Source organism: Chrysemys picta, chromosome 16, assembly GCF_011386835.1.
Source record: "Chrysemys picta bellii isolate R12L10 chromosome 16, ASM1138683v2, whole genome shotgun sequence".
NCBI classification, from domain to species: Eukaryota; Metazoa; Chordata; order Testudines; family Emydidae; genus Chrysemys; species Chrysemys picta.
The window spans coordinates 28687980-28702351 of NC_088806.1; the positions used below are offsets into that span (position 1 = coordinate 28687980).

The 14372-nt window shown below is 50.9% G+C and overlaps 1 protein-coding gene across 2 annotated transcripts in view; it reads right to left on the reverse strand.

The window, feature by feature from the left end:
• The window catches only part of LOC101940098 (G protein-activated inward rectifier potassium channel 4-like), a 28704-nt gene that overhangs the window by 4966 nt on the left and 9366 nt on the right, over positions 1-14372 (reverse strand). The window contains exons 2-3 of one of the 2 annotated variants that reach the window (XM_005291409.4): positions 5521-5794; positions 2276-3530 (exon numbers count right to left, since the gene is read on the reverse strand). In XM_005291409.4, the coding sequence (XP_005291466.2) occupies positions 2276-3530; positions 5521-5736 (1471 nt within the window). In that variant the 5' untranslated portion in view covers positions 5737-5794. Of the gene's footprint in view, positions 1-2275; positions 3531-5520; positions 5798-14372 lie in introns of both variants that reach the window. The other variant, XM_065570652.1, reaches the window with a different exon arrangement.

Consider the following 14372-nt stretch of genomic DNA (forward strand, 5'->3'; position numbering starts at 1 on the left):
AAAGTGGGTGTTTATACAAACAGAAGCTGAGATTCTCATGTCATCTCATGATTCCAATCTGGGGCTTTAAGAATTGTCTTCCCACCCCTCCCCAAAAAAATCATGAGAGTTGGCAACAACTGTAACAGTTTTTTCCAGTGAAGAGAGACAGGTGGGGAAGTTGGTGGTCTTCATTGAATGGTACTAGTCTCTTCGACATGCATGTTAAGTGTTTGGGGGATATTTTCTCCCTCCAGTAGCTTCCTACCATTTTTAAGTGAATGTCATGCTAGTGAAAAGGGCCAGAGTGACCCCTCTGGGTCCTTGGGGAATCCACAGCAGGCTTCCTCCACGTCAGCTCAACACTGGGCTACAGTCCCGAGCTGGAGGGACCTCGTTAAATGGGGAGAAGGGAGTTTAGTCTCCATGGTCCACAGCATTTTTGCTGAGACTGCCAGCAAGGAGGTCAGTCAGTACCAGCTGCAATGATGGTTTCTGAAATGTAGCTCTCTCTCTCTCTCCACTGATAAAGGGACTGTGCCACCCCTGGGTCACCTCATGGCCTCCCAGTAACCAACCATTCGATGGCAATGACCTTTGGTCACTCACTTGTGCCCAATTCATGCCAGTGACCTCCAGGGGAAAGGTTCAGTCCTGGTCCCCTGAGCCATCTGGCTGATGAGCATGTTCTGACTCATTCTTTGTCTGCCAATGTAGCATCCTGAAAAGACGCCGCGGGTTGACTGGGCCATGGATTGTGAACTCCCTTCACACCCCTAACAGTCAGGGCTGAGGGATGTTACACCAGCAGCCAATACAGTAAGTGGGGCTCAGAGCAGGGTTACCTGACAGGCTGCTGAAAATGGCTGCAGTGTACAGGTGGTAGCCCAGAGGCAATTTTCTTGCTAACACTGTGTAGGATTTAGAGCTGCGTGACATATTTTGACCGAAATATTTTTTCCAGTGGGAAAAAAAAAGGTTGATTTGGTGAAACAAATGTTTTGTAGATTCGTGTCCGTTTCGCTAAATTGTTCATTCTGAAAATAACCCCCCAAAAAACATTCAGGAAAAAAAAAATCAATGTTTGGTTTTGACATTTTCAAAATGAAACATCTCCCAGCTTTTCAATTAAAAGGAAATGTCAAAACAAAAAGTTGCTTTGAATTTATTTTTGTTTAAAAAAAATTAAAACATTTAAACATGCTCAGAATCAAACAGACATTTACTGGTGGGTCAAATGTTTGACCCGAAATGATTTTTAATTCTTTGAATCATTGAACGTTTTTTAAAGGTTAATTTTTGGGCTGACCTGAAATGATTTGTTTCACCTTTTCAAAACTGTCAGTGAACCAAAATATCTGGTTTTTGCCCAGCTCCACCTAGAAGCGAATGGGCATTTCCTGCAGTACCACCTGCACCATCTCTTTTCAGGACAGCCTGTATCCCAACTACTCTTTTCCCACTCTCCCGGGATGGTGCCAAGGCTCAGTGTAACGTGTGGGATCCAAGTCCGCCCACCTGCCCTGTGTGAGCGGGAGAAGCCGTTGATGCCAACGGCTGCCTGGGTGGTTGGTTTTGCATGTCTTTCAAACACACAAAATCCATGAGTCAGCTCAGTATGTTAAGCAACTGTTTAGGGGAACGCAGGGATGGAGATAACCAAGCCAAGTTCGTGTCATGCCGCATCCCACCTCACTGCAGCAGGGGGACAGACCAGCTAGGCTGGTACCCCACACCCTCCACCTCAGTACAACAGACCAAGAGAGCAACGAGTGTGGGATCTAATCTGTGGGACTAGGTCAGGTGACTGGGCCATTTAGTCTGATATGGCACCTCCTGTTGGAGCAGATCACACTGCCGGGCCCTCTAGCCCCCTGCCCCGCCAGCTGTCTCTCTGAGCAAGACACCAATGTCCTGCTGCCCCAGATCACAGCAACGGGTTAATAATACTCATCACCTCCCAGCTCTCCATCTTCAACACACTTGCAGACCCTACTGACATCTCCCCCCCAACCCAGTCTGTGAGGCAGGGAAGTCTCATTGTCCTGAGCAGGGAGCTCAGGAGGAGAGATTCAGAGACTTGCCTGAGGACACGGAGGGAGGGAGTATTAGAACGGAGTGTCCTGCCAGTGCTGCACCCTGACTCCTGTGGCGGCCATTACCTGATAGTTTGGGAAAGGAAGGAAACCCAATCACAGCGCCCCTGGGTCTAGTAATATGGAGCAGCCCCTAAGCGGGGTGAGGATAACACCTTCCCAAGCCCACCAGGGGTCTGCGTACCCTCCTCAGCACCCACCTGTGGCTTCCACGATGCCCTCCAGGATCACAATGATCTCAAACTGCTCCCTCTTCAGCGACTCTGCTGTCATTTCCCAGAAGGGGCTGTGGTCATTGATGACATGGCAGATGATCTGCGGCTCCACCAAGAAGAGCCTGTCCTCCCCTGTGTCATAGCCCAGGTTCAGCTCCGACTGCTCCAAGGGGATGAACTCCCCTTCCTTGGTTTGTCTGGATTTGATCAGTTTGGCCCTTATTTTCGCATCCACCATGTGGCTGTCCCGGAGGTCGCCGATGCGGAACATCAGGCAGAGTTTCTCATCCCGGTGGGAGACAACGCACTTCTTGCTGAATATTAAGGTCTGGGCGCGCTTCTTGGGCCTGGAGATCTTGACGAACATGCATCCCACCATGAGGGCATCTATCATGGACCCAACGATGGACTGGGCCATCAGCAAAATGACGCCCTCAGTGCAATCGGCTGTCACAATCCGGGAGCCATAACCAATGGTCCTTTGACTTTCCACGGAGAAAAGTAAGGCAGATATGAAATTGTCCACATTCTCGATGCAAGGCTTCCACTCCGGGTCTCCTATGTGGTTGATGTCATCCCTAATCCAGGCATCGAAGAAGTAGATGATGCCAAAGACCACCCAGGTGACGATGTAGCACATCATGAAGACAAAAAGGAACCAGCGGTACTTGAGGTCCACAATGGTGGTGAAAATGTCCGACAGGAACCTCTTCTTTTCCTGGATGCGGCCCAGATTCACCTGGCACTTGCCCATTTTGGTCACATAGCGCTGCCGCTGCTGCTTGTTGGCGGAGCTGAACTGCCGATCGTCGTCCATGAGCTTGCAGCGCCGGTTCTGAGGTTTCTCTGAGGGGGTCACGGAGACAATGCTCCGGGTGGGCGTTTTTTTCCGTGCTGAGTTGGGGATGTTGGGCACACTGAGAGCATGCCGTGGGTACCACCGGGTGTTGATGTCCCGGAGTGGAGGCAGGGGATCATTGCGCGATGCCCGGCGGTACTTGGGCAAATCTTCAGTGTTGATGGAGACGCTGGGCCGGTGCTTTATGGGTACCACCGCACCTGTGCTGGTCTGCTCCACCATACTGAGTCTCCTCTGAAGGACTGATCTGTCATTGGGGATGTTTGAGCCACAGGAGTGGGGCACAAAGTTTGACATCGGGGCATTTTTCTTTTCAGCCGCAGGGTCTGTTTGCTGTTGGCTCTCTGCTGATAGGCCCATGGGGATGACCATCATTTCAGGCTGCAAGGGGAAAAGAACCAATCAAGAGAAATGCACCTGTTTTCCCTCCCATCCTTAGTCTGTCTGGTCTATTTAAACCTTAAGCTCTTCATGTGTATGGTACAGCACAATGGGGCCCCAATCACAGCTGGGCCACTAGGTGGTACTTTAAACACACACAATTATTAATACACGTCTATCCCGATCTAACGCAACCTGATATAACACAGTAAAGCAGCGCTCCAGGGGGACAGGGCTGCGCACTACGGCGGATCAAAGCAAGTTTGATATAACGCGGCTTCACCTATAACGCGGTAAGATTTTTTGGCTCCCGAGGACAGCGTTATATCGGGGTAGAGGTGTACTGATAGCAGACTGAGTCCCCAGCCCTCACCATGAGAGAGTTAAATAAAAGCCTCATCTCTGTGATAAAGCCTTTCCCACCCCAGTAGCAGCATCTGTGCAGGAACAACCAATGACTGAGGAGACTAGAGGGATGGGAAGTAGGAAGCAAGAGGTAAAGAAGGAAGGAGGGAAAACTTCAAAAAACAACACTTAGATACCTCTTAGCTGATCTATACATGTCCAGGATAGCATTAATGGGTATTATACATATGGTATCAATACCATATACATTAGATAGATACGTTAGACAGATTTAAGAGTTGAGAAGTTACGTTAGCTGAATCTATTATTCTCTCTCTACAGTTCTGTTCACCCATGATGTCAGGTATCCCACAGCACTTTGCAAAGCTGAAGTCAGTTTTGGCATTAGAAAATAGGAAGCCTGTCAAGGCCAAGACACATGAATAGTATGTCCTAGCACAGGTTGGGAGTACCTCTGCACCCAATTGGTTTCCAAGGATCATATGAACTGGAACCATAAACTCCCTGAACATTAAATCTCACCAAATGAGGGTCAATCCATCCTCATCATCATATCCACTCATTATAATCCACACCCGAACATAGCCACTTTATGAACTTCATACCCTCATATCTCAATGTCTGTACTTTTACCCCCAATCGGGGATATTGCAGATTATGTATTCCTCATGCCACCTTATCTTAAACCAAACTCTGCACCCTCGATAATCTGTATGTTATTCCATGATAACCAGAAACATCTATGCTCAAACTCTCTTCACTATTTTTTTTAACATCTTAATAAAATTTTTAAATCTGTTCCAAAGCAGAGATAAGAAAAGTGCAGAACAAAAGAACAAGTTAAGGAAGTGTTGCCACCTGGTGGGTTGGATTTTAGTGATGGGTAGAAAATGGTGTAACTTGAAAAATCATACTGTAGATACTACTAGCTGAAATACCTATCTTTGAAGCACATCTTTTGCAAGATAAGAATTGCTTTCTGGAAGGAGGGTATGTATGTCTCCTTGTCACATTGTACTGCGTTGTCTCTAGCCAAGAAATGTGGCTATTTTGGTCCCTTGAACATTTTTAAGAATGAACTGCAAGTGTAGTCAAACAATTGGCTCCACCTTTTAGTCAATATACCATGGTCCTGGCTGCAGCCGATATTATTTGTATAGCGCCTTTCAGCCAAAGGGCTTTGCAAACACATGTACCTATCTAGCATTGCTGAAATGCAGCCCCCGTTTGGGAGCAACACGGCGGCTGTTTTCCAGCTGCCCAGCAGCACAGGACAGGAAGTACAGAAGAAGAATCCTGGATCTATTTGACACTGGGCTGGAGGTTGGGGGTAAAGCGAGCGAGGCAGAATGAAATCACCCATGATTGGCGCTAACACACCCCTCAGGTGTGTCAAGAACCTCTCAGCTAAAGGAGCTGGGGAGAACATTGTCCCCAGCTGGGCTGGGCTGTCCCATTGTCTACCTTCCTAGCTATGTGGGTACAAGAGTGAGCAGGACTCAGCAGGATTGTTGTGGGAGATGGGGTGGGGCAGGATTTCTTCGTTGCTTGCATCAGGCTGGGCTGCATGTCAAACGGAGGTGCCCAGCCTCGCCATGTCCTTTAATGATGGGAGCAGCCTTACCTTCTGAGGGAAGGCGCCGTATCTGCTGGTGTCCGTCGGGGGCCGGGGCAGGTAGGCAAGCATGTGCTTGGCGGTGGGAGTCTGCACGGGGGGGATGGAGTTCCTCCGGCTCCGAGGCTCCTCGTACTTCAGCCGGCAGCCGCCGATGTTGTTGCGGACACAGAGCCCGTTGTCCTGCTGCAGCTCCATGCTGCTGCTGGCGATGGGCAGCACCATGGCTGATCGGGGGCCGGGGCGCTACCCCAGGGCTTTGCACCTTCTCCGGTGGGGAGTCCTGCTGGGTGAGAACATAAAGAGGGGGGTGATTTTAATGAGTGAGTGGGCAAGTTCAGTACCAAAAGCCAGCTCACTGTCAATGGGGCTGGGGTCCTCATTCCAGACAGTAGTACATGTACCCCGTTCAGATTCAGGGTAGAGGGGAGCCAGCCTGGCTTGGCAGAGCCCAGGTGCTCACCTCTGAGCATGGCTTAGTGCTGCAGACACACCCCTGTCCCGCTGACCGGAGCTGGGTGCACTGGGGGGATATAACAAAGGCTGTCCTCGGTCCCTTGAGGCAGCCTGCTCTCAGACAGACTCCAGAGAAGCCCCTGAACTTGCAGAGGCTGAATAGAGTCTGAACCCAGCATTCCTGAGCTGGGGGGAAGTTCAGCTGACCTGTCTGTCTCTAGCTAGCTGCTTCTGTTGCCCTTGTCACTGCAATATTTAAGTGCCCCACAGATATCAATGGGTTTATCCTTGCATCCCCCCTGCAAGAGAGGGAAGGATCATTGTCCCCATTTTGCAGATATGGAACTGAGGTCCAGAGAGAATAAATGATTTGCCCAAGGTCACACAGGGAGTGTGTGGCAGAGCTGGGACATGAATCCATGTCTTCTGTGTCCCAGTCACTTGTTCCAATTGCTAGACCACAGTCTCTTGATCTGGAAATTGCTGAATATCTCCTGATAATCACTACAAGAGACGGAAGCATGGGTGCCCTGAGATCCCTTAGAGGGGCTTGATTTTCAGATGGTAGGCAGCCTTCACCCCTTTCTGAAAAACAGGCACAGAGAGGCTAAGTGACTTGCCCAAGGTCACACAAGAAGGCTGTGGCAGGACAGGGATGGGAATCCAGGTCTCCAGGCAAATGCCCTAACCCCTTCCTCTCTAAGGGAAACAGTTATAGCCAATTTCAGGGCTTGTCTAGCCTAGGGAAATTTGCACCAATGTCACTATAATGCTGTAGCTATACCAGTGCAAAACCCTAACGGAGACACTTCACACGGAGCTTCGGCACATCCACACGGGAGGCTGGCACTCAAGATAGACAAGGGGAGCAGCTCCTCGGTGACTGAGGAGCCCAAGTCCCAGGAGCCTAGAAGCCTACGTCCAGTGACTTTCAGACAGACTCCTGGTACATCTACCCTCCCAGTGCTCCAGTGGCCCAGCTGCAGCTCCATCCCCGGGGTGTAGAGACGTACGACAGCCACGGGAGGGGTTTTCCCTTCACTGTAGTGAATCCACCCCCTTGAGAGGCGGCAGTGAGGTGGACAGAACAATTCTGCCATTGACCGAGCTGAGTCTGATTGGTCGATCTCACTACGCCGCACAGGGCACGTGACATTTTCCCCAGCCCTGAGCGACGTAGCGAGGACGAGCCAAGTTTTAGGTGTAGACCAGGCCTCGGGCTTCTAGGGGACATCTACGCTGCAAAAAACAAAACAACAAAATGCGACAGCACGTCTCAGAGCCCAGTTCAACTGACTTGGGCCCAGGCTCCAGGGCTAAAAGTAGCCGTGTTGGCATTCCCGCTTGGGCTGGACCCCAGGCTCTGAAAGCTAGCAAGGGCAGGAGGACTCCGAGCCTGAGCTCCAGCCCAAGTGGCAACGTCTACACGGCTATGTTTAGCCCCCTAACGTGAGCCTTGCAAGTCTGAGCCAGTTGACCTGGGCTCTGAAACTTGTTGCTGTGGGTCGTTTTTTTGCAGTGTCGACACAGGTGCCCAACTCACTTTTGAAAATGGGATTTAAGTGCCTCAGTCCCTTAGATCCTTTTGCAAATGTTACCCTGGGCCTTACCCCAGCACCAATGTTTGGGTCCAGTCTCTATGACTGGGGAGCCCTGACACGTCCCCCTCACCTTCCTCTGCACATGTGCTAAGGCTGCGGAGCTAAAAGCACCCCAAAAGGCCTCAATGAAATTCACCAGTAGTTCGCCCCTCGTGCTGCCGCCCAGTATTAATAACACAGAGCATCTGTCCTGAACTCTGAGGGAGTAAGCCAAGTCCCAGATGAACTGCGGACTTTTCATTAGCACACAAGCAGCACCTTGCGCAAGATCCAGACACAATCTGGCTTGGGGGAGGACACAACGTGGGGGTTGGAGGTGGATTAACAAAGCAAGACATAAATCCCCAGCAAATCAGTCCCCTGAGCTTGTCATTCTGCATGATTGCTTTGGTGGAGGGAAAAAAAGGGACAGGCCATTCACTAATGACAGCCCCGCTATTTGCCCAAAGCCATAGGTTAAAAAAAAGAAGGGTTTCATTGATAGATCTCTAAATCCTTTGCCAGCGTTAGTGACGTCAATGGAGCCACAGCGCTTTGTCTTGAGATCACGTTTCACTCACTCCCAAAAGTTGTATTTATTTTAACAGAGGTTTTCATAGAAAGGGAAGCTGGACGCAGCCCAAACTGCTACTTAGAAATACAAACAGCACCAAGGAGAGCAAGACAAATGTCACAGCGGGCAGGTCACAATGACTTTGGTGCTTGGTTCTGGGTGAGAACGGCAGGGTTTGCTTACATTTCCTCCCACCTGGAAGCCTGCCATCTACAGAAGCGTGTTTGTTAGAACCAGTTTGTTTTAAATCCAGATCTACCTAACATGGGCCGTAGCAGAGTGGTTCTCAACCTCCTCTATCCGTCTATGGTTCGCATACAGCACCAATTCCTGTGGTATCTGAGCACTTCACAACCTTTCCTGTGTGAGGCAAAGAGGTACTACACCCCTGCGAGGGAGAGAAATGCTTTTATCCCCATTTTAGCCATAGGAAACTGAGATACAGAAAGACTAAGTGACTCGCCCTATACAGTGGGGATCCCATCCACGATCAGGGCCTCGATTTGCTACCTTAGTACAAATCATCAAAGAATGACAGTTATTGCTATTAGCAATAAAAACACTTAGCACTTAACAGGAACACCACCATGGACCTAGCAGAGCTCTCTCCACACAGTGTTTCCAAACTGTCCTTGGAACATTGGCTAATTGCCAAGCGTATTGGTGTTTCAAGTCCCTCCCAATCCTCCCGGTTTCTGACATCCCCCCTCCCCTCCTCACTGCCAGGTCTGAAGGATTAGGGGTAGGGCTGTGCGGAGAACTCTACTGGCAGCCTCCAAGCTGTGCCAGGCAAACATTCACCAAGGGCCAGGGCCAACCCTGGAGCCGCAAATCCCCCATTGTTAGCTCTTCAGGGCTCCATCCCATCAGCAGCGCTGCCAGGGGAGCCTCAGTTCAAAGGCACCGAAGAACAGACATGAGAGTCTGGCCCCCAGGTGGCTCTGGGGATTTGGGTCTGGCTTTGAACCTTGTGTTGGGGATTCCCCCCAACCCCCGCCAGCAAAGTGTGTTAAGATAATGGATTTACGGCAGAGCTGGGGCACAGAGTTTGGGGTGAGAGGCTGGGGGGTTTCAGTGCAATACCAGATGGCTAAGCCAATTATGTGACATAACAGCATTGCACAAGCTATCAAAGCAGGAGGTAACTGCCTCCCTGGGTGCTTACTGTCCCGCTGAGGCAAGCTGGCCTTCCCCAGGAGCTGCTCTCGGGTCTGTGGGAGGTGGAGAGTGGGCAGAGTCTGGCAGTGGGTAGTTTGACCCAGACTTTGCTCTGCTTTGATTCTAGTCCGTAAACTAATTCACGTGATGTTTGTAGGTACAGGCCTCAAAGCAGAGCACTCCCATCCTGCAGTGATGTGCACTGACACGCAAACCATGCTAGACAGGGCTGGGGGCAGATAAAACGGCGTGGAGCACGGCTTAATAAGCAAGCTCCTGATGTGAAAGACATGGCCAACAAATATCCCCGAGTCCTTTCTCTCTCTCACTGTTTGCCCATCTCTGGACGTGGGTGGGAGGAAGTCTCTCAGGCTTTGGGGTGGGTAGTTTACCTCAGAAATAATTATCGGCCTTAACTATTCCCCTCTTCCAGGCCACAGTGGCCAGCTGAGAACAGACATGTGCAAGCGTGGCACACACATCACTTGAAAATGTGCCTCTCCTGCTTGGAAAGGTCACGCTCTAGGGGTCAGAGTGGCAACTGCCTGCACTGCCAAGGAGGTAATTTTCTTGTAGAAAATTCACCTTTTAGGGCTGTCAGAGAAGGCAGCATGGCCTAGTGGACAGAGCACTGGACTGGAAGTCAGGAGACCTCACCTCTAATCCTGCCACTGACCGACTGTGTGATCTTGGACCAATCACTTCACCTCTCTGTGCCTCTGTTTCCCCTGCCTCCATTAGTCTATTTAGACAGTAAGCTCTTTAGACCTGGCAATCTGTTTTGTACAACACCTAGCTCATCAGTGCTTTGAGGTGCTGCTGTAATCCAAGGGCTTGTCTGGACAAACAGTCAGTGCGTGGTAAGCTAGGATGTAAATCTGCAGTGCACCGGCCTGTTGCATGCTAGCAGTTCATGTGAACCCTGCCACCGCACAGTAATAGTTCCCGCTTTGAAAAGAGAGTAGGTCAATGCACACTAGGGGACTGTTAGTGCGTGGCAGCAGGGTCCACACAGACAGCGCGCGGCAGGCTAGAGCACTTCACATTGAAACCCAGCTTGTGGAGCACTAACTGTTCAAGCGATACTGCCCATCCAGCTCTCACGTGTAGCGGAGGATTACAGCTAACACAGTGTTACCAGTTTTAAATTTCACTTGTGCACGCAACTAGGTCAATGACCTGTAGAACACAGTAGAGGCTCTGAACTAGACAGACCTGTGTTGCCTCCCTTGAGGGAGTCCACCACGTCCCCAACAGAGCTCTGAGCACCAGGCCAAACCCGGCTTAACCTCCCAGATACACCCCATTACTGAGGCCATGAAACACTGGTCGATGTGGGTCTCCTGATTCACACTGATGTGTTACCTACCAGGGACTGATCTCACTGAGCTCCTGGTCTCTACCCACCCAGAGAGCCAGAGGCCATCGTAACCTTGGGTCTCCATACTGGGTGGGAGGGGGCCCAGGGCAAGGTGATTTCCCTGCCTCTGATCGGATCACCCTCTCCCTGGCTGGATCACCCATGCTGGACAGGACTAAGCTGGAATGACCCAGAGTTTGCACCGCATGTCAGGGGGTTAATAAGAAATTCCCTGGTGGGAGAAGTGCTGATCCCACTACGATGGCAATAGCCTGCTACCCTTCCTGGATCACGCAGTCTCTAGACTCAAAGTATTTTCCCAGAGGAAGATATAAACATGTCCAGCAAAATGGATCCTGACTATAAATCCCTTTGGTGAGAGGCGCTGCCTCCTCCTGTTTGAGTGGAGGCCCCTGAGCTCCCTTCTGGAACACACTCCCCTCATGGGACGGGGGCTGGTCCCAGGCGGAGGGGGAATGCTTTGCGAGAGCCCCTGGCCCAAACGCTGGTGGCAGGGAGCTGTGCCTGGCAGTGGAGGTTGCAGGTCAGGGCACAGACTCACTGGCATGGTAGCTTAGCCCCGTCTGGAGCAGAGGCTCCTACTCTGTCATGCCACATGGTGATACCAGTCCTGCCTGCCAGAGAACCAGCGAGCCCACAGGGAAATTCAAACCAAGCCAGAGGGCAGAGAACATGGAGGCCATAACTACCTGTGTGTCTAGGGCCTGACATGAGCCCATTTCCTTGTAGGGCCTGAGCTCCTTGCAATCATTCATGTATTCATCCTCCCAAGGCCCCTACGAAGTAGGACAGGGCTATTATCTGCATGGTTTGGATGGGGAACCGAGGCACAGAGAGGCTAAGTGACATGTCCCAGGTCCCACAGGCAGTCTGTGGCAAAGCTGTGCAGATCTCCTGAGCGTCACAGGCACAGGAGCTAAAGGCAGTGGGTTAAGAAAAGGCCAAAGGCAGCAAAAGGGCTGAGAGGGGATCAGGAGAAAATTCTACCTATACGGGAGGTTTATGTGGCGGGCATCTCCAAACAGCAAAGCGGTGTGAGGGGAGAAACATCCCAGGTTGGCAATGCCAGATGGGAAGGGCCACCTCACGGTGAGGGCACAGGCATCTGCTCTCCCACCCTGCCAGCAGCCAGGCAGCACTGGCGAACAATTGGCTTGAGCCACGGACTGTTGTGTTCTCTGCTGTGGCAAAGGGAGACCTCAGCAGCACCCAGCTTCCCTGTTCCTATCACCGCAAGCCTGAGAAGGCCCAGGCCCAGCTCCAAACAGCACCTCAGCCTCTGAACATTTACCAGCTAGCGTTAGAGAACTGGGCTGGGTTGGGAGCGGCTTCCCCTCGGCCAAGACCCTGGGAGCCTGGCTGTGCTAGCCTCATCTGGGACTTGCTCTTCGCCCCACTCACTGAATGAAGAAAGAGCTCAGCTCAGTTTCCCTGCCCCATCAGTCACTCCTGGCTGTAAAGTAACATTCACAAGATTCACCGTCCCCTGCTTACGCTTGAGAAGGCAAGTTGGAGTCCCAACACCCTCCCCCCCACATCTCCTTGCTGAGAATGGTCATCTCAGCATTGTGCTTCAAATCCAACCCGTCCCACTCGGCACCAATCAGCTTTGAGCTCCTCTCTTTCACATCCAGCTCAGCTGTTTCAGGTTTAATCCCAGCAAGGCAGATATTACCAAATGCCAAGTTCCTGGAAATCCGCCCTGGAAAGTGAGGCAGCAAAACGCCAAGCCGTGCTCACGTGGGAGAAGGGCTCGGCTGTACCCCCAGCATTAGCTGGTTTCTCTATAGTGCCCCAAACCAGTTACCATCGTGATCAGCTTCAGACACAAAGAGGGGAACTGGAACTGGACTTGCAGTGTGAAAAGGGACAGAGCCCTTCTGCTCAGACTCACATACAGAGCAGCTGTGTGTCTGGCTGTTAGAATGTCCCTCTGGCTCTTTGCCGTGTTGGTCCCAGGATCTTGGAGAGACAAGGTAGCTCATATCTTTTACTGGCCCAACATCTGTTGGTGAAAGAGACATGCTTTCAAGCTGAGACAGAGCTGAAGGAGAGCTCTGTATGGGCCTGACTTACCAAGTGTTCAGGGACTTGCAAGCTTATTCATGGGGTCCCTGAAAGGAGATAGAGCCCCCCAGCCACCTCCAAAGCTAAGGACACTCCAGCAAAGCAATGGGCAGACAGGGCTGGTGCATCATTGGTCATTTTCTTTAGACTGTACGCAGGGAGTGGGTCTTCTTTGGGATTTGGAAAATGCCCGCCACACTTTAAACAGCTACTGTCATCGTATAGCAGAGCAGCCAGCCTGTCTCCTCTCCACACGATTAGCCTGGCTCCTGGCTACTAATGAAAGTCCTTCCCCACTGCTGCTTGGCTAGAGTGCTGTTGGGTTCTACATACAGTCATTTAGCGAGGCGTTCAAAACCAGAAAATGGTCCATCTAGCTCGGTCTTGTCTCAACAGTGGCCAGTACCAGCAGACCCCGGGGAGAAACGCTTTCCTGTTCCCAGGTTTTGACTGTCTAAAGTAAATATCTAGCCCTCATTAAGATCTGGATACGTCACAATCATTAATATATCACAACATCCTTCTGCGGTAGGGAAGTGCTATCACCCCCATTTTACAGATGGGAAACTGAGGCAGAGAGGGGCTAAGTGACTTGCCCAAGATGACACAGGAAGTCTGTGGCAGGGCAGACAATTGAACCTGGATCTGCTGAGTCCCAGGCTAGCACCCTTCCAATTCCTCTGAGATGCTGATCAGTTTATGCCCTGAAGCATGAGGATTGATAGCCCCTGTACATTTCTATCCCAGCTAGGGGCAGATTTACTTTGAGTTGCTATTTAAAATTCTTCCAAGGGTCAGAGTCACCCCACTGGTGGAAACCCAAGATTGGTAGGGAGCTGGAGTTGTTTTCCCTCCAGCCATGTTCTGTCATTCCAATGTGGATGGACTGGGCCCAAATATATATTTGGGGAAGGATTTTATGCCACATATAACATGGGCCATGAGACACATTTCAAACTTCGTAAGAAAGGAAGAAACTTGCCACACGAACTCAGTCTGTACTTTAAGCTGCTATTTAGGGAAGTGCCAGGGAATTGCACCCAGGTTCTAACGACTGCCACTAATGCAATTGCCCAGTATCCACCTGTCCTGGCAGGACAGAAGCAGCAAGCTCTGTTCAGCCCTTGGTCTTGCCCACTATATACTAAACTAAGTGGTGAGCTACGAGTTGCTTGGGACCAAGCCAAGTTCAACAACCTGCGGAGTATTTCAGAGCTCACAAGGCCAGCCCCTAAGCTCCAACAGCATATCTTAGAATCATAGAATCATAGAATATCAGAGTTGGAAGGGACCTCAAGAGGTCATCTAGTCCAACCCCCTGCTCAAAGCAGGACCAATTCCCAGCTAAATCATCCCAGCCAGGGCTTTGTCAAGCCGGGCCTTAAAAACCTCCAAGGAAGGAGACTCCACCACCTCCCTAGGTAACGCATTCCAGTGTTTCACCACCCTCCTAGTGAAATAGTTTTTCCTGATATCCAACCTGGACTTCCCCCACCGCAACTTGAGACCATTGCTCCTTGTTCTGTCATCTGCCACCACTGAGAACAGCCGAGCTCCATCCTCTTTGGAACCCCCCTTCAGGTAGTTGAAGGCTGCTATCAAATCCCCCCTCATTCTTCTCTTCTGGAGACTAAACAATCCCAGT